This window comes from Odontesthes bonariensis, chromosome 20 (assembly GCF_027942865.1).
Source record: "Odontesthes bonariensis isolate fOdoBon6 chromosome 20, fOdoBon6.hap1, whole genome shotgun sequence".
In the NCBI taxonomy this organism is placed as follows: Eukaryota; Metazoa; Chordata; class Actinopteri; order Atheriniformes; family Atherinopsidae; genus Odontesthes; species Odontesthes bonariensis.
In genome coordinates, this window is record NC_134525.1 from 17,133,246 (window position 1) to 17,160,117 (window position 26,872).

The following is a 26,872-nucleotide window of genomic DNA, read 5'->3' on the forward strand; positions in this document are numbered from 1 at the left end:
ACAGGATCACGGCGCCCAAATTATATTCATGTTCTTTACATCAACAAAAGGTGAATGGCGAGAAAAATGGAGAGGTGACGGAGGAAGTGAGGGAAGAAAAAGATGTGGACAGATGAGAGGGAAGCAAAGGGAAGAGCACAAAAATAGGAACAAAAGAGGCCAGGGCATGCACACACAAAGTGAGAAGAAGCAGATCACTCTTTAGTAAAGAAAGCCCATACCTCCTGCTGTTTTGACCCAGTCTTTGTGTCCTAAATTGGGGTCCATCTTGTGTCACAGTGTTGCTGAACCCCAGGCTGGATCTCTGGAGACTTAAGTGTTCTGCTGCTGTGTTGTTTTTTTTAGAGAAAACGACTCCACAGTTCATCAAACTCAGCTCTTTCGTGGATGATAAAAGAGTAAAATAGGTGCCTCGGTCCTATACTGCAAGAATTCCAGTTTTTATCTTTTTCTTCTATTTTTTTCATGTTGCACGCTAATTTGGAGACAAGGAGCAGAATTCATTCGCTTTCTATGCGAAGGTGTGACTTTTCAGAGGTCAGGGTCAACTATTCAGCATCTGACATTGAGAAAGCAGGGACATTTTGGCAGAGGACACTCCAGCAGGACAAGTCAAGAGAGTGTGAGTCAGGGTCCTTAGGTTCTATCACAGCCTTTCTGTGAACGGGTTCATTGTAAAATCACCAGCTAATGCGTTGCTGAGTCTTTTTATCTCATCACCGTCCCTCAAAAAAAAAAAAGGAGTAGACAGACAAGCGTGACTAATGTGTTTGCCCTGCAGAGGGCAATATTGTCTGCAGTGCTAAGAGTACTTTCAAGGGGCCGTTTAAATGTCTTCATGTTCCTTTTGCATGATAATGAGATCTCTCTACTTCTGCTATAGTTTCATAAGGCGATAAATAAGCAGTGCAGGCTGTGATACAGATGATTTATATTGCTACATAAAAGGAGAAATCAGCTCGCGACAGAGCGAGTGATTTGTCAAATACATTATGAAGCTTCACATAAACTTCATCACCCAGATAGACACTTTTGTTGTCTGTTGTTGTTTGCCCTTTCTCTTTATCACTGGGCATCTCTTTTGATAGGAGTGTGATCCGTGTAGCACGTTGGCATATCACTTTATGTATTGAGCCATTTATATATTTCTGTATTTATCTTGAATCGTGGCGGTTTCAGTCCTCCATAGCAGAGGGTCACATTTGGCTCAAACTACACCTTGAGCACTGCAGGTTATTGACTTCCGAATTTAATCTGACAGATTTAATAGAAAACAGGTGGCTCTTGTGCTTTTCCCAATGGCCGTGGCTTGTGGGCCCTTATTCGGTACTGGCAGAAGCGGATGACTCCAGGGTTTACCATCCAGGTCGAGACAAAGCTACTCTTTTACCTCCTGGGCCTCCTTCACAACGGCTCGTATGTGAGCATGGAAAATGAGTGGAAATCTAAACTCCTCTATAAATACATGAAAGGTCAGCAATCACGTCAGAGCCCTTGGACAGCTCCGTCCATGATTTTGCGGCCCATCATCAGGGCCTGATTGGTTGCTGCTCTGTATGTATTGCACTCTGTGCACCTCGACCATGATCCCAGTGTAAATACAGAGGAGCGCTTCTGCCACAGAACTCTGTTTGCCCACTGCTTATAAGTCTGTCTCCTGTGCCATGGGACAAGTACAAAAAGAAAGAGTTTCACTGACTTGCACAAAAACCTTCAAAACAAACTTATTTTGGGACTCCTTTTGATGTAGTTTACAATGAGCTGTGTTTTTCACGAGTTTTCCCTGTTTTTTGCTTTTCATGCTGAACTCTTCTCCCACCACCCCTGAGCCCTCCAGGCTTTGGCCCAAGAATGTCCCACTTCCTTCTCCTTGTATTATGACTGACTGCAAAAGAGTGTGTGTGCCCATCTGCCACGCATTGGCTTTGTTGTTTGGCCGTGACCCTCAAACTGTGCTGTCTGTCGCTTTTCAGATTGTAGCATTGGCAGGCATCTTCTGCCCCTATTCCTTCTCTTTCTCCACATTTATTTTCCTCCTTTTTGCGTTCCAGCATTTGCTTCCTCACAGATTGTCAGATTGCGCCTTGGATCGGCATGGCTCTTTGAAACGAAATCCATTTCCTCTGTTATCACTGGCGTTGTGTGTAAAGATTTATGCCACATTCCTGGATTGCAATGCTGTTTTTGTTTACTATTTGTGCCATCTCAATTGACCCACATCTAGAGGATGAACAGGAAAACTGCCCATTGACAATATTGTAACTACGCCTAAAACTAAGACTTTATTGAAATATAGTTTTTTTGGAAATATCTGGAGAGAAATGACTAGCTTAGTTTTACTTCTCGTAAGGCAGCATATTAAGACGTTTTTTTTTTCTTTTCCTAAATGCCCAGATTTGATGCAGACTTGTCTTTGTTTATTTGCAGGGGCAGATCTGACAGCAGTGCAGTCTGGGAGGCAGCCAGCCCCTCCTGGAGAGGTACTGTAAGCACAACTCTCCACACTGCTTGTTTTAGGAAGACTTCTACATGTGGCCCACATCTGCATTCGGGGCATAAAACAGCTTGACTGACACCTTTTTATACAGGAACTAATGTCAGTATTGGTGTCGTACGTGTGCAAACTGTTGACAATAAATCTCGTGATGTCCAAGTTTTTTTTTCTCCCCTGGCAATGAGGCGTTTGAAAAATATAGCCGTAGCCTTGTCATGACAGAAGTAAGATGAATGTATGTTAATCACTGCGAGCACACAGAGGCGCCAGTGTACAGGAGAGAAGAAAACCTTGATAGACAGAGCTGCGGCAACTTGTAAATACGTGCAGTCATATATACACAATATTACTATTTGTATAATCTGTAAATATTTACTCTGCCAGTTGTTCATAACTAGGTAATAATGCAACAGCTCCCATTTTTCTAAAATTCTCTATCAAACAAAGGGTCATTTTCTTGTAGTGTGTCTCTTTTATTTATTTTTTCTAATGCGAACACATCATGAGTATTTACTCCATTAAAGCACCCAGCAATTAACAAACACATGTGCCAAGTCTTGCTTGTTGACATTCTCTAGTTGCTGTAACTATGGCACCCACAAATAGCAGTATTTTCTGTTCTTGGATTCAATAAGCACCCCAAAGGCTCATGTTACAGATATACAGCAGAATGCCATAAGCGGTAGTTTCAGTGGCCACACTTCAAAACATGGCCCAACTGTATATTTTTTGTTAGCCCCCCTGACTGACACATTTAAAGCATCAGTTTGAGGATCTCATCACTAAGCGAGGAGACCGTGGCAGTAATTTGAATATGTGCTACACGATTCCCAATTTCAGTCATGTTGGGTGGGTTGGTCGCAGCAGAGTGGGTCGTAATGAATGGTTATTATAAATCAAATGTCTAAGAATTGTCAGAGGTTTGTTTTAAAGGCATAGAGGCCTAAAATAACTCAATAATTATATGAGTCACGTTGCAACTCAGGAAAAGCTTGTTTTTTTCCCCCACCAAAGTACCCAAAGTGCCTTTGCAAAAACTCATTCACAGTGTGGCTATGTGCATGTAATATTTTTGGACCATAAGGGTAAAAGAAAAAAAAACAAACAAAAAAAAAACGCTCCCTGTCAAAAGTTATGTTTTGTTCATCCGCCAAGGTAAAGGTTTGACAAGAAGGAACACAGTCAGTACTACTGGCAACCATAACTTTTCACCTCAGCACTGACAGCTTCTCTGACTGATCACAGCTATCTGATTCTCATCCAAATGTAGTGGGCCAGACAGCACAGACCCAGTACATAAACAAACAGGTAAGAAAGTTAAAATCAATTCAAACTAAATACATGGCACACACACAAACATATGCACAAGCACGTCCAAACTCTGCCTGCTTGCCTCTCTCCTTGTCTTTCCCTGTCCTCAGGTATATATGGTCCCTTTGACATAGCCTGCCAGTCTGCTGCCATGCAGCGCCACATTTAGCTCTGCAAGAAGCGCCAGCCTGCAGCCGAGCAGAACACAGTAAGGAGGTTATTAATGACCTTCCTTATTTCAAACGACAGTATGAAAACACTGGTGGCACCATGCGGGCCCTGCGAGCTGCAAGCTTGTCTTTCATCCCATCTGTCTTTACAGCACTCGGTCTCCTTGTTTCTAATGGGCCCGTGGCTTTCGCTTTATCAGTTTTGGTCTTAATGCATCCTCGTCTGTCTAGTGGGGCCTATGAACAGTCTCGGTGGGTTGCTTGCGAAAATAGATAATAATCTATCATTATCATCTAATGTGTTTAATTGTTTAAAGGTGCACAACATGGACCCCCCCTCTGCAAAACTGTAAGGAATCTTGACCTTTGTATTGTTTTTACAGACAGTGGAACTTTGGAAAAGAGGAGAAACTGTGCAGAGGGTACCCAATGTCACGCTCATAAAGCCGTCATAACATCAAAACCTTGTGCTTTTTTCCCCTCTCTAACCTTCAAGTAGTTATCTCTGCCCTTTATTCTGTCCCTTGTTTTCACCCTCTTGCTATCCTGCTCCTCCTCTTGCCTTTCATTCCTCAAAGCCTCTGAATACCACCTATCACTGCACCCTGCTGTGAATTTTGACACTTGTTTGATGTATGTCTCTCTTTTCTCTCACAGGATCTGGGTAGACACGGGCAGCCTATCAATCTCTCCAGACCCAGTTGTCCCCCAGAGCTCAGCCAATCATAAGTCAAGTGATCAAGTTTAATCTAAGCATGACATATTTATGTGCTCATGTTCAGAAAGGTGTGTGACAGTAAATGTAAGGGGTGTTGTGTTTAGTTACTTTATACTGTGTCCATACTGGAAGTTGTTTACATACAATTAGGGCATTTGTGCACTTATTACATACAGTTGTATGTGCAGTCTAGTTTTCTCGTTTTGGGGCAGTTCTACATTTCAAGTAAACGAGAACTTGTTTCCTTTGTTCAAGACCATTAATTTTGTACCAAGTGTTGTTAGTTGTTGTGAGGACCTTATAAGATTATGCGATCCCTGCAATGGTTTTAGCTAATGCAGATAGGAATTACTGTTCCCACTCACTTGCACCTGACAAGCACATAGACCATTCAAATGTGCACTTGTATTCTCTCATAGTGCCACCAAGCCTGTAGCACCACAATCAGACAATTAGGTCAAATTTAGAAGCACTTGTCAGGGGAATAGCGTATAATGGCAGCTTGAGTCCAAACCCATTGCAGCCCTACAGACATTCTAACACTGCCAGACGAGAACACGTTGGAACCGATAATAGAAGGGTCACTTTGCTCCATGGATGGTGAGAGGACCACAACTTAGATTTTTCTTGTTCAGAGGTAAATGTTTGGGAATCTAAAAGAATAAATGTTCCACTAATTAAAATGTTAAGGCACTTAAATAACTGTGAATCAAGACTTTGATTGACTTAAAATGCAATTATCTGATGAAAATCGCAGGTCGGTCTTTTGTTTATTATTGTTACATGTACCTTTCTTTATAATCCGTAGGAGGAAAATTTCTGTGATGCAAAGGGAAAAACGCGTAATAATACAGTTAAACTTCCCATTATGACAATTGCAGATTGAACAAAGGCTGATAGCTGCTTAAAATGGGAACAAGGCACACAGTGTATGAAATAAAACCGTTGCAAATTGTTGCTTTTGTTTATCAAGATGGGAAAAAAAATGACCTGAAAACATCTTTGGAGTAGCGACATCCTGTGAAATGAAATGCACGATGGAGATACAAAGGTTTTGTTTAGAGAATGACAACTCTGAGGGACGAATGTACTTCCTGACCGGCAGGGAGTTTTAGCTCAACCACATCATTTGGAAAAATACAAACAAAACCCAGCAGGCAGGCAATAACAATACATAAAATATATAGCAGCATTCATTACAATTCATATTGATATAAAGCATAATCATACAAAAATAAATGCATTATACCCCATCCCCCCATTAAAAAAGTACAAAATATGGCAAGACACCTCTCAAAAGCACCAATAAAAATGTGCCAGACTTAATACAATATAATGATATTCATTTTTAAGTGCAGTTATAATGTTCTATAATCAATATTCATACACAGATTTCAGTTAAAAAGGGCAAGACAATGGTAAAAAGGTAAAAACAGTTACACTATTAACAAATATGTACAACAAAAATAATCGGAAATATTTACAGTTTCTGGAATTTCCCGCAAAAGCTGAAAATTCCACAAGGCAGAGGACGGGCAGGTTCTCACTGCGTACGTTTTTGTTGTTGGGTTTATGCTGCCGTGGTAACGACCTGTAACCCCTGTGTGTGTAGCAGAGCCAGAAACATTTCAGTCACCGAGTTTGACAACGTGGCTTGATTACCACATATTCAACAGCCTCAAGTGCGCTTCTTTTTTTTGGTGAAACAGCCCTCCAGGGTGCTCAAATCACCGCGAAGACCCGGAACGCCTTCCCTCCTGAAGGGTTTTGAAGGCTGCAGAGAAGAGAGACAAGGGGCTGTTAAGTCCAGGAGCAGCAGATACAGAACATGTCCCAGCCTTTTTGGCAAAGAGACGTAGATGGCAGTCACATGCAAACAGATGGACTGTGTTCTTCTGACACTCGAACATAGATAGGATAGATAGGACAGGAACAGATGCAGAGTGAAGCTTCCTGAGAAAACAAGTAAAGAACCCAAACACAGGGGACTTTATGCAACAAAGACAGACATGCTGTAAGGCTAAAGGTGACAGATAGTTGATGGGCAGACGTCAAGCATCTCAGCAGAGTGACAAAAGCAAATGGAGATGCATGCGAAAATACTTTTTTGTGCCTCTGAATAAATGAAACTTGGAAAGAGTCTCCCATCTGCATAGGTCATGTAATATCTCTTTAAAACTGGAGCATTCTACACAGCATGTGAGTCAGTTTTAACGTCAAGGATAGAGACTGGTATGGGCCTCTGACCTTAATGCTGTCAGAAGGTGGTACAGCGTGTTACTCATGCAGTCACTTTATTAGCCTCAGCAATGTCTTGACTGGCCAGAGACTTCATAAAAAGCAGCCTCTCCTTTGATATCAGAGACAGGCATTAAAGTTTAAACATCGCAGGGCTCACCTGCTCACTCCGCTTGATTTGTAAGAGCTGGGCTAAAAAAGACATTTTACACTGAATAAATTTGAATTGGGTGAGCCTGGCTTAAGCTTTTTTTTTTGTTTTTGTTTTGTTATGCATTTAGCAGACGCATTTATCCAAAGCGACTTACAATTGAAAAAATATATAACATTACAGCTGACATCAAAGCTAACAATAATCTACATTGAAGGAAACCACTAGTCAGACTCTGTCAGAGGTGATAGGGGGGACAGTGTAGTGATAGAGTGCAGGCATAGAGGGAGGTACAGAAAGATAAAGTTCAGTAGAAGGGGTAGGGATAGGGAAGCACAGGGTAAGTGCTAGGATAGGAGATGCTCTCTGAAGAGCTGGGTCTTCAAGAGTTTCTTGAAGATATTCAGGGACCCCCCTGTTCTGGTAGCGCTCGGTAGGTCATTCCACCGTCGTGGAACAACACATGAAAAGAGTCTGGATTGTCTTAAGCGTGGTGTAGGCACTGCTAGACGACAATCCTGTGACGACTGGAGTGACCAAGTTGTGACATAAGCCTTTGCCGGAGCATGACCATGGCCTGCACTAGGAGCTGGGTGGCGTGTTGGGTTAGGTATGGCCTGATCTTTCTTATGTTTAGCAATGCAAAGCGGCATGATCGAGCAATGGAGGTAACATGATCTGAAAGATTAGTTGGTCATCAATCATGACACCCAAGTTTCTAGCTACCTTTGATGGAGCAAGAGATAGGGATTCAGTTTGTATGCAGATGCTGTGGTGTATGGTTGGTTTGGCTGGAAAGACAAGCAGTTCAGGTTTAGTTGGAGGCGATGGGCTTTCATCCATTTTGATATGTCAGAGAGACAGTTTGAGAACCGTGCTGAGACCGTCTGGTCTTCAGGTGGGAATGACAAATAGAGCTGGGTATCGTCAGCATAACATTGGTATGAGAAGCCATGTGATCGGATGATCTGGCCCAGTGAGGTGGTGTATATGGCAAAGAGTACTGAACCTTGGGGGACCCCTGTGGCGAGGTGGTGCGCTGCAGAAGTGTGACCAAGCCAGGACCCTTTGAATGACCGACCAGGAGTGTGCTCTCCCTGTGATGCCCATGCTTGAGAGTATGGACAAAAGGATACAATGGTTGACAGTGTCAAACGCAGCCGATAGGTCGAGCAGGATAAGTACTGATGATTTAGCTGTCGCTCTGGCTTCTTTTAAGGCTTCTGTCACAGTCAACAGAGCCGTTTCAGTGGAGTGTACACTTTTAAACCCAGATTGGTTTGGATCAAGGAGGTTGTGTTGTGAGAGGTAATCAGTGACCTGCTTAAAGACCACCCTTTCAATGGTTTTGGACAGAAACGGGAGGTGATAGACCGGCCAATAGTTCTCCACATGAGTTGGAGGTAGGGAAGGTTTCTTGAGCAGTGGTGTAACCCGAGCTTGTTTGAATGTGGTAGGAAATGTGCCCGATGTCAGTGAAGCATTAATCCCATGTGTGACCGCTGCAGTTACAGTAGGAGCGATGGATTGGAATAGATTAGTAGGAACAGGGTCCAGCGGACATGTAGTAGGACGGCTACATGTGAGATGTTTAGACACACAGTCCTAAGTGAGAGGGGTGAATGAAGAAAATGATGCTGTAGGACTTCTGCATGTCGATATTGTGGTACAAGGTTCGGGTGTGGGCAGTTCGTTAAAACTGTTTGCTTATAGCTGCCACTTTGTCAGTAGAATGAGGCACAGGTGTCTACCGTCAGTTTGGTAGCAGGTAGCGGGGGCGGAGGATTAAGTAGAGTTTTGAAAGTGGAAAAAAGTTTACGGGTGTCATTAGTACTGTGAATCTTGTCAATGTAGAAAGACTTTTTTGCATCAATGACACTGGATGAGAATGATGACAGAAGTGCCTGGAATTTAGTTAGATCTGCAGGATCTTTTGATTTGTGCCATTTCCTTTCGGTAGCACTGAGGTTGGTGCGCAACGCTTGGAGAGTATCATTAAGCCAAGGGTGGAACTGGGAGGATCGAGCGGGTTTGGTGGATAGAGGACACAGACTATCCAGACATGAGCTCAGTGTAGAGCAGAGGGACTCCGTGGCATCATTAACCTCAAGGGAGGAGACTGTGCTGGAGGCAGTTGGTTGTATTCCCATTTGTTGGAAATGAGCAGGCCCGTTCCACCACCTCTCCCAGATGGACGAGAGGTGTGGGAGAATGTGTGGTTGGTCGAAAGTGCAGCCGGGGTAGCATTGTTTTCAGGCTTAATCCAGGACTCATGGAGAGCCAGGATGTCAAATGACAGGTGGTTGGCATAAGCTGAAATGAAGTCTGCTTAACATTCCTACAGCTACCGTACAAACCAATGATGTCTCTTGTTTCCTATTGTGCGTTAGCACACGGCACCGAATAGAGTAGTTCACTCTCAATCCTTCTTTTTGTATAATCCATAAAGTAAAGGAAAAAGAAACACGGGGTTACAATAAGCAAGAATGCACACGGAACGTGAAGACAAAGTACACTATTTGCAAACCCGTTATTTCCTAGTTGGGTGCTTTATCTTGTGTCCAGTGCTGTCTTTCACTACGTGTAAAACATTTTTAAGCACAGACTGGCTGCCCTCTATATATATAGGAACTGTCTGTGAAGATGGATGCGTTACATTCTGTATAGAGTAAGTTCCATAAATAACTTGATAATAGGACAAAGCCACTATTTTCCAATTCTAGCTTGAAATGCAGACTGACTGCACTTTATAGAAGCATTTATTAATTGCAGCTTCTCAATATGTAGAACTTGATTTTTAGAGGGGATCAAATCTAATTGGACAATTTATTCCAACGCCATTGCATGGGTAGCTGTGAGCTGGCTCTTTATTATTTCTTAATCAATTAAGCAGGTAAAAAGTCAGGCATTGAATCGGGTGGCATTTGCATTTGGAAGCTGAAATATGACCTGTGTGGACCCAACAACATTTAATCAAAGTGCTCTAAATGCAAGTGAAACAAGGGGTCCTTGGGTAGCAAAAACAAAACCAACCCATCAAATATATAGCAGGAACATTAGTAGAGGCTAAATCAAAGCTTTGGTACAAACAGAATACAATAATGAGCAGTGACATAAAAAGGCCTGTAAGTCCAGGGAGGGACACTTTCAGTGAAGAACACTTTCAGGAAGTAGGCATATCATTATCCAGATTTACAATGAAGACTTTACGAGAGCAAATAAAGAGGCTTCACCAAAAGGTGCAAACCATATATAAGCCTCGGGAATAGAACGATCAGATACGACTTTGCCATTAAAAACATCTTAAAAGAAAAGCCACACCAGCTCTGGAACACACAATCTGGAAAGAAGAAACTCAGATGAATCCAAATGATTAGAAGAAATGAGTAAGGAGAAGGCGCGTGATCTGAAGCATAAAACATCATCAGTAAAGAGGCAGCGTGATGGCACTGGGTCACTGGTGTTTATTGATAATGTGACAGAACACGAGTCAGCCGCATAAATTTTGAAGCGTAGAGGGAGATACCGTCTGATGAGACTCAGCCAAAATGTAGCAAAGTTCACTGGATGATGCTTCCCACTCCAGGGGTAAAAAAGGGTAAAAAGTAAGAGGAGGACTAGAAGCAGAATGAGCCCCAACAAACATCAACTAAAGATGGTAACAGGCTCAACACTTCATACAGTCACTTTTTGCACCGGATTCTCAACTAACTATTGAAAGAGTTTAAAAAGAGAGTATTAGAGTGTCTAATTTAACCTTGACATGCGGTAATCAACTAAAACAATGAAAATGATGTGATCAGTCATGTTGCATTTCTAATTTTTGTGCCGATTCAGATGCAGTAGATGCATTCCGCAGACAACTCTTGATATATTAGCTCAGTTGCAATTGGCTCAATTAATTTGCTGTTCTTCAACAAAAACTCATCTCGAGGCATCTTACAGGAAGACAATTCAACATAACTGCCAGTTTAGATTACAGGTAATGTGCAATGTAACAATTGGTTCTTCACAAGCTTAAGTTTATGCTCATGTCGCATACCTATCTTTACAGAGCCAGAAAATTATACTGGTTCTCATTCTAAGTTCATTATAAGTATAGGTAGAAAGAAATGTTAGCTCTGGCCTCCTTTTATTTCTTTATGCAAAGCTTAAGTTGAAGACGGAGGAATTGTGCTCTTGCTAAGGATAGTGTAAGACCATGTAAGTTGTGAATATATTCTGGGTCGATTTTTTTACAGCCATTCTCTGATGTGAGCTTTAAAGCAGAATCCACTTAATTTAAAAAATGGCAGCCTTTATAGGTAAAGGCTAATTTCACACTGTTGAATATCATGAGCAATGCCGAGCCAGTGCCGCTTCCAATAATCACAGCAGTGCAATCTGCCGGAGATAAATTATTTTAGTTTCAGATAACAACGTTTGCACAAAACAAATGTTATACACAGGAATTCATTCTATCTTTGTATTTGCTTTCCTCGACCTTATTAACTCATCCACTTTACGGTCCTGACTGAGCTAGAACTGTTTAGAATTTCACCGAATATTGATCCCCTTCCTGATAAATGCCGGCAGGATTCTGTTTCCTCGGTGTGCCTTCTCATTGCTTTGTGTCCTTGTTTTTCTCTTTGTCTGAGCCATTATATTTGGCTGTAGATCTTTGTCCAGAGGTTGTCCTTTCTTTCTTACTCACAACCCAAAAGACAAAACCACTCCTTGAGCTACACAAAGATTCACTCATCCCCTCAACACTGATTGCCAAGCAATTCATCATTTTAAACTAGAGGCTCGCTGATCCCCCTCACTGCAGGAGAGGTGTAATGACATGTCTGCATCTTGAAAATATTAGGGCCACAGGGCGAAAAGAGCGCTTAAAATTCTCTCAACCTGAAAGCCAGTGATTTCTTACCCCTGACTTTCATCATCCGTGTTTTGCTTAACATTACTTTTCAGTTCCTTTTAAACTTTCAATAAATGTGTCAGCTATCAATGTTGCTTCCACCAATTTCAGGTATCATTTTCAGTGCTTTTACATTAACTGAGGTGTTTGCTATGCGATTATAAAAAAAAAAAGAAACGTCGTAAACGTTAGTTTCCCCTACAACTGCACACCGAACACAAACACTATCCACTCAATACTTGCAGAGTAGCCACGTCATACCTCTCTGAGAAAATGCCATTTTGGTACGAGGCAGTGTAGTATCTCCGCTTGTCCACTGGCATCACATCGATGTAACCACCCACATCATTCTCGATGACTCCAGCATGGACTGCCGCTCGGCATATACTGGACCTCTACAGGAGTGAACAGGAGGAGAGGTCAGTATTGTCTCCCTCTCTGGATTCGACAAAAGGGGTTTCAAGACGCTCAGCTTCGAAAACAGGAACTCACGTCAGAGTATATTCTGGTTCCGATCACCCTGGCAATGTGAGGATTCTCCTCTAGGCAGTTCCTCGGGCAGTATAACCTATAAAAAGGCGACAAGATGGAGATCGTGGTTTGCGAAAGTGATTCAGAAAGAGACGTGTGGGTCAGACATAGAGAATAGGGTTCAAACCTTGGACAGTGTCTTGCAGGATTTTCATATGGACACAGTTGTGCGACCATGGTTTCACACGTGATGGCTTTAACTGAAAAAGAAAAAAACGGCGAATGTCCACTGTTGCAACATAGTATACATTGAGTCATTCTCTTAAATTAAATACTTTGTGTAAATTGAACCAACCTGCCACTCTAGAAACTGTGAAGGAATTAGCACTTTGATATTTTCTGTTAAGAGGAAACACACACACAAGATTTTATTACTTTTAACTATCTTATTTACATTCTACAACTATCAGATATTTTTAGTAACCTATCAATTCATCTTTCTAAATCACTCTCTCACCCTAATGACTGCACCCCGTTCTTGTTGGATTTGATGAAAAAGTCCTTTCTGCCTTGTCGTGTTACATCCATCCATCCTCCATCATTATCTATGACACCAGCATGCAGACCGGCTCTGCATACACTTGATTGCTGCAAAAAAAATGCATTTCGTTGACAGTGTCATTTACATTTTGCTGGCACAGTGGTTATACACATGCTGTGGCTGTTATATTGTATTAATCACGACTGCTGTCGTAACACAGTACATAATTTGGATCATGCTAAGCTGAGGAGCGCACAACAATATCAGCATTGGAGTAGCCTGACTCAAAACATGTTGGGAGCTGGGAAGAAGAAGATGTGTGTCAGGCCTCTTTATCTTCCATATGATTTATAACATGGTGGGATTTTCTGTGCATTACATGTTGAAGTTAAAAGTTGATTTAAGGACAGATGACCCTTTTTTTTTTTTTTTTGCACACGCAAACACACAAATTTTCATGCCATTTTGTGTTCTTGCATTCTTATTTCCTGTAGATGGTCTTTGGTGACCCTCGCGCAGACGTAAATATAGCAAGCTTTGAACGCAGCATTATTCAAACTATAGTCTAGCTTATCAACTTATGTACCCACCATCTCATAGTATACCGTCCCAACTACTTTTCCTATTGCGTCCAAGCATCCAGCCGGACACTCGTACCTGTCAATCAATGCAAAAAAAGAACCATGTGAAAAAAAAGTTTATATATATACATATATATGGAATATCATTGATTGTGTTTATTTTTTTATTTTTTTGTATCATCTGCACGGTACCTATTACACGGTGTTCCTTTACACTGATCCCGAAGCTTAGTGTCACAGGTCACTAGCTGAGCTGAAACACATAAACATAGAGACCTCTGAGTGAGCGCTCTTACAGGAAACCCCATGTACGAGCCTAGCAGCTCTGATTCAGATGACTAGCTACGAAAAAGCCACATTTGAGGGAAACCCAGGGGAGACATTGTTGCAACGCTTCCAGAACCAAAGACAAGAATTTCTGCAACTAGGTTCAGGGTGGTCAGCAATAGTAGGGGAAGCGTCTCAGCTTGCAAGCACAGGCCACTTGTGCGGAAGAGAGGAAGCCATTTAAAAACCACAGCGAACCCCCCCCCTCCAACCCTTCTCAGCCAGCCAAAAACTAACAAACACACACTCAGGGGATCGGGCTGAAACAAGAGCTCCCCTCTCTCAGCTCAACAGTGACTCGAAATATTAAGTACAGTTTCGAAACTGTCTGGGGATGATCAGGGAGATGACAGATAAAGGCTACAGAACATCAAGGCAATTCAAGATAAACTGCAAGAAAAATAGTTCCGGTCAAGGTCTATTTTCTTTGTGTTATCCGTTATTGCTTGCTCAAAACTAAGCGAGCGGCAAATTCTCTCTCTTTTTTTGGGGGGGGGTTCTTACGCAGTTTTAAAGAGCACTGTTTTCTTTACAGTACATATTGCACTGAACCCACCCATAAAACCATATCCTACCGTCCACCCCCCCCCCCGATCTGAGATGAAACTAGATCCAGAATAAACAGTTAAATAGCAGCTTACACATCTGCTGTGTGTTGACCACTTCATTCTTCTGCAGGTCCTCTGTGGGGGGCTTGGTAGGGGCCGGGAGCCTGGGAGGTGCAGGTTTGGAGGCCCGGGGCCGGGGTTTCGTAGCACGGGGGGGCTCTGGCTCAATAAAGTTGTTTTCCTCTGTTTCCTCTTGCAGAACATTGGATCTGTCGTCTTCAACTAAAGAAACAAAAGCAGGGAATGGTGAGCAGTTGTTTCCCCAGGCTTCCTCAATCTATATTTGTGGAGGTCATGCGTACCTTTATAGCAGAGGTTGTCCTTGCATCCTCCTCCATAGCTCGGAGGACATGCAGAGCATGAGGTCCCATGCTTGTAAGGTGAATGGCCCCACCAGTTTCCCCTGTTCAGGCGAAGTAACAAACCAGGTTTGCTGAACATAAACTACTTAAATAAATCACACAAGGCTACATTTAGGTTTCTACTAACTTCCACAGCCTGTATACAAATCGCGCGCCTGGTACTGTTAGCTCGATTCTTTCATTGGAAGCCCAAGAACAAGCTGGAGAAATCTTAAGTTAAACAAAGTATTTATTGGTGGTCACATGTGAAGTATAGCAGCGCTGGACTCAGAGTGACAGAGCTCCCGCAGAGCCTCCGTCAGACAGAGCCCCGATATCCGGAAACATTTCATATTTATGTTCACCTTTATCTCGACAAAGTATAATTGGACATTTGCTAGTGATATAAGCAGGCCATCCACGGTCTTCGTCATGTTCTTTGGATGTGCTAAACAACGTGTGTGTGTGAGTGTTGTTTTTTAGGTGTGTATCTACTGTCCCAGACCTATCTGTCCTAATAGAGACGCTTTATCTGACCCAGTTATTTTATCCCGCTACGTCATCTTAAAGTCTTGGACATACATTGCGTTTGAATGAGCAGAGTGTAAAAGTACAAACTAGGAACATAGATTATTTAGTAAACTACAGAATTTGAATACATAGAGTCTAAGAATAAAGCCAATTTATAACATACACAACAAAAACTCTTACTTTGGCGAATAGTTGCAAACAAGGTACACGGCTTTGGCCCAAATCTGTCCCCACACATTCATGTTGTAGCACACGTTGATGGCGCAGCCAATTCGGCTGCTGGTGGCCCAAACCAGCTATAAAAGAATGACGACACAAGCAACAAATAACTGACAACAATGTGCCTTAAATCAGCAAAAGTCTTCAAAAGGTACGATCCAGTCTTACAGCAGTTACCTGTGTGTAATGTGTGCAAACTGGGCCGGAGCATCTGAAGGGACAGTAGGGGTTACACTCCTGAGGGTAAGGGAAGGAGTAGTCTTTTACTTCATCATACCAGGCCTGCACATGGAACGTAGCTGGACGATACCTGAGGAGATCAGTAAGCTTACATAAGACAACAATGTTTCAAACACTTCTTATGGCACTGACTTTGTATTAAGCTGCCTTTTAAGAGTTTTGGAAGTAAAGATTTTACACACGCGCTAATTCAGTTCGACTCTGTTTTACAACTACAATTCCAAGTTGGGACGCTGTGTGAATTGTATAGAAAAAAAAACAAAAAAAACAGAATGCCATGATTTTAACAAATCATAACCCATTACCTTATGCACAATAGTACATAGAAAACATATCAAATGTGGAAAGTGGCACATTTGACCATTTCATGAAGAATATTAGCACGTGTTGAATTCAATGTCAGCAACAAAATTGAAAAAATGTTTGCCCGTAGCCATGGTTACCACTGTGTAACATCCCCTTTTCTTTTATCAATAGTCTGTAGATGTCTATCACCTGAGGTGACCAGTTTCTGGAAAGAAATGCCGTCCCATTCTTTACCTCTTTGTTGTGGTTTGAATTTTATTATCATTGAAATGTTTTCAGATATGGAAAGGTCTGCAGGTAGCACCTGGATCCTTCTACTATGAAGCCATGCTGTTGTAATAGATGCCCGTATGTGGTTTAGCATTGTCTTGTTAAAATATTCCTCTTTGCATCGATGGTACCTTACACATTTTTCAAGCTGCCAGTTTCATTTTTCACTAATGCACCCCCATACCATTAGAGATGCAGGCTTTTGAATTGAGTTCTGATAACAAGCTGGATGGTGCCTCTCATCTTTAGTCCACATGATGCGGTTTCCATGATTTCCAAAAAGAATTCCACATTTTGATTTATCTGACCACAGAACAGTTTTCCACTTTGCTTTAGTCCATTTTAATATCTGGATATCTCCAGATTTTTTTATATTTTTATTGTATTATTTACTGTACTTAACAACTTTACATTGAGAAACATTCTGAAATTGCTCCACAGTTTGTAGATGGAGTTCTTTGCAGATTGCTGAACCTCTGTCCATATTTACTTCTGAGAGACTCTAAGGTGCTCTTTTTATACTCAATTATGTTACTGACCTGTTCGCCGTTTACCAACTTAGCTGCAACATGTTCCTCCAGCTGTTTCTTTTTAATACCATTTATAATCACCAGCTGTCCCTGGTCCAACTTTTTTGAGACATGTTGCCGTCAACAAAATTGAAATGAACTAATTTTTCATGAAAGAAAACAGGAAAGTGAGACATTTTACTCTGTTCTGATTGTGACTATAACATTTGTTTATTTGCAAATTGTTGCATTCTGTTTGTATTTCTGTTTTACAAAGCCTTGTTTCACAAAAGATCATATCAGGGTACCAGGAAAAGAAAACAAGCACCCCTTAAATTACCTTTGAGTAAACAATGTCTAACATGTGGCTTGCAAGACAACACAAACAGTGAATTAAATGTTGGAGCTGTTAACGGATGATAAATGTGTGAAATCTTTGATATTTTGTGGACCGGGAGCATAAAGTAGTATAAAATGATTCCACTTAAGTACAGTAAAAGTACCTCAAAATTGTACTTCAGTACAGTAGTTAATTAAATGTACCTGGATACCTTTCACCAGTGCTTACACCATATAGAAAATAATTTGCTATACACTCAACTATACAACAAACATGCCATCTACAGTGAACATCCAGTCATAAGAACAGCAGTGACAATACGTCTGTCGAGACTGCTCTAACTGGCAATCACTGCTCAGTAACCAAGGATACTGATCTTTTACCAGGTGTTCCAGGTCAATCTCATTACAATCTGTCAAACATATTGACTCTTGGGGGATATGGATAGATGTGGAACAAGAGTCTCTTAAGTGAAGAGGAGCTTTGTGGAGGCGGTGTGAACAAATAGGCCAGCCAAACAACAAAGAGTCTGTAACGTGTGAATCCACTTGCCTTCCATGCAGTAGTATTGGTTATTTGGCTTTCAGGTGCTTACTCGCAGTGGATAAATGCCACTGACAGTTGTGTAATATATGTGCTCACAGCTGCTTGTTTAGCAAAGGTTATCATTTTTATCAGTATGCCCTCAGTATCATAAAAAAGCCCTTGTGAGGACTTGAGTGAAATTGTACAACAAAAATTGCGCTGAAGTAAATCTCACTAAATAATGCGGCATTTGTTATCTTTTTTTATTCATACACGGGCAGTCATCTAAAGACGACAAGTGGTGGTTTTATTTGGGATCGGAAAGATTGGGTCGAAAATATTTGTTGAGCTGATTCAATCACGAAAAAGTGCATTTGGAAAAACAAGCTTCGAACAAAAAACCGTTTGATAAGATGAACACTCATGAACACACATAAACTGTATTTACTGATAGATGACTTGCCTTCCCCAGTGTGCGCCAAGGTTCTGCCCGATCTGTGGCAGTAGGCCGGCGGGACCGTGCTCCCACAGGCAGGTCTCTGCCCACTCTTCCGCTGTACGTTCCAACTCTGTGTCCCACACCTGCCCAAGAGGTGAGAAGGAAAAGACATTAGATCTCTGGGCTATGTCAAATGCAAAGTGGTAATGAGCTGCCACTGCCAACCAAAAGCCAAGGATGTAAGATGTAGCAATATAAGGTTAGAGCGATGCTAATAAGTGGAGATATTTACAGTTGGGATGATGGTGAGCTAATTAAGAGACTGTGTTTTTGACTTAATAGCTACCCAGCTCACGTCCTAGATATACGGAAGAGTATTAGGGCCAGGCATAAGAAAAAATATTTATATTTTGCATGTCGAGAATAAAGTCGACATGTTGAGAATAAAGTCGAAATGTCGAAAATAAAGTAATTAGATGATGGACCAGAGGAGTTGACTTTTTTCTCAAAAATTCTAATTTTTTTTCTCGACATGTCGACTTTATTCTCGACAGGCAAAATATAAATATTTTTTCTTATGCCTGGCCCTAATACTCTTCCGTATAGATAGGTCATCTCATGACACAGGGGGTAATTTAAAAAATATTTTTAAATTTTTTTGTTCCCTAAAGTACTACCTTCCATATGTCTGAAATGACTAGGTGCATGCCGTACTGAGGTTTTCCTGGGAATGCAAACTGTCCTTCCATACAGCTGACCTCCACTCTACTATAAAAATGTTACAATAACACAGCTGTAACTCCTCTAAAGGACACTGTGTGTGCCCTTAATTGCACACCTTTCCATGCACCTTCAGTGTGGGATGACTTACAGGTTTCTTCAGGAAAATCAATTAGTTTGTGAATGGTAGTAATATAATAGTGAAAGGTGTCAGAAGTTTTCACATTTCACACACTGGACCCTGGTTTTCAGCTTACTCTGAAGAAAATCTCATCCAATAACGGATCCCCCCCCCCCCCGCTTCCTCTACCACCTCCTCCTCCGTCACCCACTTTCAGTCCCACCACAAACAACTGCGGCTCTCTGCATCAGCCCCTCAAACACACACCTCCCTAACAAGCAGGATGTCTGGCAGTGCTGCAAATCAAGTCTTAACTCAGAGCAGTTTCTTCAGCCGCTTCTGGCAAACCTATTTGTTAGTTAGTAGACATATTTATTTATTTTCTTTGAAAATCAACAAGACCAATTGCCGGACACCGTGCAAAACGGCAGGTTTTAACACCGAGCCTTGTGGAATGTTACATAACTGGCATATGGAGCAAATACATGATAACCCATCCCAGCATATCTGTGTGAGAGAATTTGTCTGTGGTCTGCGTTGTACAGTGGGACCATGTGATGACTGACAGAGCCAAGGCTGAAGCAATAATGAGAATTTGTTTACTGGAGACTCATTGTACTCTGACAAGACCTCTGCTGGCAGTGTGCCGATTTAAATATCAGCATTTCAACAAGTTCTGTTCTGTGTTTTTTTTATTCCTTTTTTGACACCATAATGGCTAACAGCTCTACAACTTAAACATTTTTGCCTGAGTAGAGACCTTTGAATAATTTTACGCCACCAGTTTGACAGATTCACACAGTGATAAAAAAAAATTAAAAACCTTTTTCTCTATTGAAAAACAAAATCAATCCAATGAGTACAGCGGGATAAGATTAATAGATTTTTTTTAAACTGAGGCCCTCCTCAACAAAAACTAACCAACATTCACACTCCTCATTTAGCGGGTAGCTCAACTGGTTGATTTCATTCATGGGTGTACCATGAATGAAGACTAAATGTGCATGTCGGATGCCCGGGTTCAAGTTCCACCGAGTGGGCGTTTACTTTTTCGTCTCTCTAACTGTTGATTAAAAGCTACTTCAAGCTAAAGCATAGTAAAAAGAAACACCACCAATGGATCTGCAAACTAAAGGATGTAGGACATTTTTTTCCTGCTGTGTTTTTTTTCCAACATAATGTTCTCATCACTTAAAAAAATGGTTATCAGTGTGAAAACTTTAAACTGAGAATTCTACGCACATAAATTTCAAGTCAAAAACGAACAAACTGACTGAGGCTTCTTGGAGGATTATGGTTTATGGTTTGTATCACAGCAGTATGATCTGTGATGGGCTGGAAGAGTGTTATAATAACAATAATCACGAGCAGCATCTATAAGCTGAGTTATTCCATCAACCTGAAAAAAGTTGCAGAGAAAGCAGGCTCAGAGCGTGTCAGCCGGGTCATATGCTGTGATTTTCATCTGTGGAGATTGTACAGAGTACAGGCAGCTCGTCAAGCTGCTGTTGTTTGCACAGTTACCCCAGCAGGGGAGGCCTTGTAACCGCGAAGCACCCCACCCACCACCCACTCTGACCCCACTTCTGCAGGGCCGGTAAAGAAAAACACCTCCCTTGCTAAAGTCTTTCAGCGCTGTGCACACGGCATTGTTTATTTCGCTTAACACTTCATTTGCAGCTTGGATTCTTTCTTTTTTTTTCTCCTTCCTCCCATGTACATCTGGTTGCATTCCAGGGGTACAGAGGGATACTTCCTTTGCAAGTATGGGTTTCCTGTTCATAATCAATGATGCATGCTGAGGAATACTGGGTCGCAGCTATGGGAAGGATATGGGAATTGGGAAAGTAAAGCAAAGGAAAAAAGGAGGTGTTCCAGAGAGAGAAAACACGGATGCAAATGGGTGACTTAATCTAATAAAGCTTAACAGAAAGGAAATGATGGAAAAACAAAGGAAAAGGAAGATAACAACTATTTGGTCGTCAGTTTGCCTGTAAACACCCTTACGTTTAATCCCTAGTATGAGCTGTCACTCAGTTATTTTCGTGCAGGTCATTCTAACCCACATCAGCTGACACTAAAAACTTGGAGCTGGCCACTGAGCAAACTTTTCTACGGCAAAACCCATAAATTCCGTATCATAATATAACATAGTTTTACCACAACAAAAGCAATTACTATTGTTAATAATAACTATTATTAATCAGGGATAAAATGGGCCGAATTATCATCCCTTTATTGCCCTAAAATGATGCAGAAGATATCTCAGGTATCAGACATTAAAAGTGAGCCAGACATGATGGGATCAGACCAGTGCTTATTTTGCTCTTAGCAATAACTACATTAGCCCGCATGGAATTGCAGCAATGAAAAAAAAGTTTTAGAACAAGCCGATGGGTCAGAAATGGAAGGAAAGCCTGTGTCCAGACTGTTGTGAGCTCGAGCAATACATTGTTGGCCGCAGCTCAAGACATTGTCCAGAGGATAAAAAAAGAAACTTGGATGAAACCGAAAGGAAATTTCCATTGGAGAGATGGCAGAGCTGTAAGACACAGATAGACAGTCATTTTTATTTGGCATCTGTACAAAGTTTCATGACAATGTTATTTACTGCGAATTGCACCGTAATAAACTCATAGTAAGGGTGAATGGAGACGAAGCAGCGTTCACACGTTTTGCATTCCATTAGGTGGGATCCCTGTGGGCTTTGGACTCCCACTAGTAGTGGAGGTGAGGGCCAACAAACATATTTTTGAGGCTTTAAAGGATGTTTGAATTCTAAAGTGATTTGGAAAAATTCCCTGAAACTAAGCGATGCGTTTTCTGGATAAACTGCAGTGGGATTGCTGAAATCGTCTGTGCCTACGCTCACGCTAAGAGTGAGGAAACCGAAGAGAGTGAGAGAAGACACTGATTATCAAAAGACCACCAGCCGAGAGCTCTGAGAGGTAGTTAAAGTTGCCATGGTGATGTTGTGTGCAACATTCTACCGGACTCAGATTCACTAAACCTATCTTGAACTGCAGTTATTTAGAGAAAAAGATGACCCTTGATGACATGGCTTTGCAACTGTGTGCACTGCAGGGCTTTCCCACACACATTACTTGTGTAAAAATATGTGGACTTAGTTGAATTACAAACAGCGTAACTCTTGGGATTACTGTGGAAAATCCTGCTCTCTTTATACATTTGTGTCAATGGGGTAGGTGGGTATTTTGTCTCTGTTCTGATGGCTTAAGGAGTCACACTGGGAGAGATCACAAAGACATAACAAATCTTTCTATTTTTTTTTTTTATGAAAAAATGGAGCCCGGAGAGTGAAAATTGTGGACAATTTGACAGCTTAAAGAAAAAGTTTTCTTTCCACTTACACTCTAGCTCTGAATGCCACCCACTTATTTCAAGGGGGAGTTTTTTTTGTCTGATATATCGCTGATTATTTCGAAAAACAGTATATATCTGAGAAAAATCACAGCAGTTGTCATGAAAGGAGCCAGCTGTTGAGATGCTTCTATGGCAAACAATGGTAGTCTAGTTAGTTGACAAAAAAATAAGGCCAAATATACATATATATTCTTTTTTTCCTTGCGACAACATATAGTAGGATTATACTACCCTGTATCTAGCTACTATTATATAGAAGTCATTGGATGTGCTATAGGCACCTGGATCTACAGGATACCCTTTTATGGAGATTTTTTGCACATAACCAGTTCCTCTGAGCTAAATATTCCAAACAAGCTGGAAATAATTCATCTCTCATCCTTTTTTTTTTTTTTCCTTTGACAGCAACTGGTGCATTCTGCTTAATATGCTTGTCCACATATCTATCAACCTAGACCTTTAAATATTGGGTTTCACAGGTTTCACTCACATGAGGCGCATTATTCCACAGTATATTAAAATGCTCAGAGCTTGCAGGTCAGCATTGATTCATCCTGGACTGAAAAATATCAAAAGAGCTTTATTATAAGTCACTAATATCTCTGCCATCTCAGACCTGAGAGAAGGCCAGCAAAGCCAAGTTAAACATCAAGACAGGTGGGACCCTTTTTCCCAAGATGCCATCTGTTTGTCTTACAGGACTTCAAACGCTGACACTGCTCTGTTTATACCTGTGGGTCAACATACGGGTGAGAGGCAGAACCTCTGTCCCCCTACTGAAGCCACACTAAGGCTTTGTGGATCGCTACAGAGTGTGAATGCTTATCCAGGGAATTTTTTGGGCCTCTGTGTTGGATAATGACAGAATGGGAACGGAGCCACGGGGATAAGGGAGAGGGAGGCAGAGGGAGGGAAGCAGATGAAGGGGGAGGAAGAGGGGGATTTGAATTGATGTTATCTCCTTGTCTGTGTGATGATTGCCACAGAGGGTCACTGGGCTTGTGGTTTAATACAATGGCAGACAATGATAAAGCTGATGGCCAAATGGTTCTGTATGTGCGCGAGGATTTGCGCGAGTGCATCTGCATGCATGAGTGTGCGTCTGGAGCGCAGGCGAGCATGTCTGTGAAGTCTTCCAGCAGACTGAAGCTGTGAGGCTTCTGAAAGGTGACAGCGGTTCAACACAGACAGGAGGAAATGCGGAGAAATGTGGAGCCCCTTCCGAAATAAAGCGCAAAAGAAAAAAAGAAAAAAAGAGTCACTGAAAAAGCACTTCAGATGTGACCTGTGAAACTGTGCCTCAAATATTGACATTTACATAACTGTAGATAAAGATGTCCTTTCATTGAGCCCCCTCCAAGTATGTGTCTTTTCTCATTTCCTCTTGCGTCACTCCCAATCAACTTCTTCACTTCACTCATTTTGTCACCTTTTTTGCTACTCTCCATCTGCTTCATGCTGCCTCCTCTTTCTTTTCGCAAAGCTCTTCTTTCATTTCACACCTCCTTTTCTATTTACCTTGCATTCCCAGTTAACTTTCTCTCCCTTTCTCTCACCTCACATCCTCTTGTTGCATGCCTCTCCGTATTCACCCCTGGGTGCCCGTGGAGCTTAGAAAAATAGCCAACTGTAACAGGAGACAGTACAAAAGAGCTGCGCACTGCTTGCTCAGCATTTCTCCACATGTGTGCGCCTCAACCAGAAGCCTGCACACAATACATGCATACACACACACACACACACACACACATACATATACATATAAGGGGTCCTCAAGCCCAACCTCTCAATTATACAATTACACAGTCCAGCAACTGCCCCCAGCAGGAACTGTTTATTTGCCTTCACCAGAGAATAATACTGCCTTTTGTTCTGTTACTCTTTAAGTGAAGATGAAAGGGTGATAAAACCTCATTACCTTCTGTACATAGTATTGATTTTGAACCTGTGAAGCACCACTGGAGGTCATGTACTGCTGTGCCAACACATGTAGTGTATTTGGAAAAGTTCCAGATCTGCAGAGTGCTAACTTCTGGCTTTTGGAAGGTGTGGTCTGCTTGTGTGTGTGTATGTGTGTGTTTAGCAGGGGGTCAGCCAGCTGGTAAAACAAGCCCTGGTGCCGCACTCTGATTCTAATTGCACTGTGAAAAGTGATCTGGCGCTGCACATACATAAGATGGCCAAAGGATAAAGTCAAACAAATCTCTCAGCATGCAAAAAAAAGTGCGCTGTAGAAATGTAATCATTGGCAAGTTGGTGGAATTCTTCTCTTCTGGCAAAACAACCAAAGTCACAAGGGTACAAAGTTGTGTGTATGTGTGTGTGTGTGCACGCTGGGGGGGTTCATGTGCGAGACTACTTAGAGGCTGGCATGCTACATGTGGGAGCCAAGTGGGACAAGTGCCAGGTGGTCCGGTGACTGGGTCACCACACTAAGCTATATGGCACACAAATGTGCAAGACTCTTATGGAGTTCACTCAGAGGGTCATAAACAGTGAAGTATTTGGGCACTTCTTCACAGAAATCTATCATAAAAGGTCTCATATGCATCCTCCATCCGCTTACCATGTACTCCATGTTGGAAGCAGGGGGGTAAACCTGGCCTCTGAGCTTGTTGTGAAGGTCCAGGATGAGCTGAGCGTCACTGTCAGTAATTGCTCTCTTCCCCCTCTGTTTGGCCTCCCACCAGTCCCCATCCTCATCCAGATACTTGTCCAATATCTGCTCCCAGCCTGTGGAGTTGGGGAGCATCACCATGGATGCGGTGGTGTGGAGCAGCAGGAGCAAGGACACACCCCTCAGCCAGTTCTGGAATACTGGCCACATCCCTGGAAATGCTGGTGATGGTGGTGATCCCTCTAAAACTTAAGTTGGATGGATGGGGAGGGAAAAAGTTTTCTCTTCTTTTATGTATGGTGTGAGCTGGCAAAGGACCAAGGAGAAAAGAGAAAACAGAAACATTGGAGGGATTTGAATGAATGCTCTATCAGATTTACTGAAAAACGTACGTCAATATTGAACTTGGTGAGAACAGTGCATTGGCTTGCAGACACTTGGTCTGGTGCAATGCCATTTGTAAGCTCATGGGGTTCACTGAGGGCAAACTGGCAGGCTGGGAATGACTGGATTAAAGAAATCAAACAACTTTTCTCGAAAATTAATCATTAAAAAAAAAGTGTGGTTCAGGGTAGACCCTTGAAAAGAAACACAGAATTTCAAATTAGTCAGTTGTAGCTGTTCTAAAAGTGCTTAGAGGTATGAGTGTTGCAAAAAATCTGCTCTTGCATTTCCAAAGCTGAATGTAAACATATACATATTTGAGCCATTTGGTATGCAAGCAGTATCGCTGGCATGCGCTGATATAACGAGCCACTATCTAATGGAAAATGTGGAGAGTTATGCATATTGAAACAGAAACAGAGTGGTGTTATCTAATGCAGACGGTGGAAATAATTTACCTTTAATGAACTGGAGCAGAGCCCAAATCTTGAGGTCCTGACAGAGATTTGGCTGTATGAAAACTTCAGCAGCAAGAAGAAGAAGCAGAAATCCGCTCTCCACAGCTCAGGTGCAGCGGGGATGACTGTCGCTGGACGGCTTTTTTTCCACATAAACCAAAGGTGTGATGTGGTCGCTTCATTCAGTTTTAACTAGTTTTTTAAAGAGAAAACAGCCTTTCTTCTTTCGGGATTTTTGCACGAGAGCCGATAAAGAGTCACCTATCCACATTTTATCCTGAACTTGGCTGCTCCTGCAGAGAGCCGCCCCTGACCACGCCTCTGCAAAGGTTGGAAAAAGTCCTCCCGTTTAATGCGCGTGCGTGGCAGTGCGCGTGTAGTTTCATACAAGCAGAGTCTTTTCTTTCTCTCTCTCTCTCTCTCTCTCTCTCTCTCTCTCTCTCTCTCTCCCCCCCATAATGCACTCAGTGTTAAATTTCTTACAGGCAATATCAAGCTAAAAACATGCATTTGCATGATGCCTTTTCAGGTAGCTACATAAAATATACTCACCATTGACTTTTAATGTGATGTAAAGGTCACAGTACATCAAAATCTCATCAAAGTACCAGTGGATGTCTATTAGGCTTTCATCTGTCAAGGTCCAAGCCCCAAATGTTGTCTAAATGCTGCCCCCTAAACTTGTGACAGACTTGAGAGAAACTACAATGGCTCAAATGAGAGCTGTTTCCTTTGTGTGACTCGACAGTAAAAGTTGGCCCTTGCAGCCTGTTTGCAGGTGACTCCTTACGGGGCAACCACAACACAAACCGACTCTCTGTTAATTCCAAGACTTGAACCTGTCGTCACTGTTTCCCCTCTCCACTGTAGCACATAGTGAATTCCATGATGGAAAGAGGCAGGTTTTGCCTTTTGTCATCTGGTCATTTTCACCCGTTGCTATGGCACTTGTGGAAAC

General features: G+C 42.0%; 1 protein-coding gene across 1 annotated transcript; it reads right to left on the minus strand.

Moving 5' to 3' along the window:
• Positions 1-4,132: 4,132 nt before the first annotated feature.
• Positions 4,133-26,178, minus strand: LOC142370065 (cysteine-rich secretory protein LCCL domain-containing 1-like). Its single transcript, XM_075452486.1, has 15 exons — positions 25,915-26,178; positions 25,022-25,378; positions 18,255-18,373; positions 15,779-15,911; positions 15,563-15,678; positions 14,813-14,913; positions 14,544-14,732; positions 13,768-13,828; positions 13,585-13,651; positions 12,971-13,101; positions 12,809-12,852; positions 12,641-12,713; positions 12,475-12,550; positions 12,244-12,377; positions 4,133-6,467 (listed from the first exon to the last, which is right to left on the minus strand). The coding sequence occupies exons 2-15, from the start codon at positions 25,280-25,282 to the stop codon at positions 6,416-6,418; spliced, it is 1,557 nt and encodes a 518-aa protein (XP_075308601.1). The 5' UTR covers positions 25,283-25,378; positions 25,915-26,178; the 3' UTR covers positions 4,133-6,415.
• Positions 26,179-26,872: the final 694 nt, after the last annotated feature.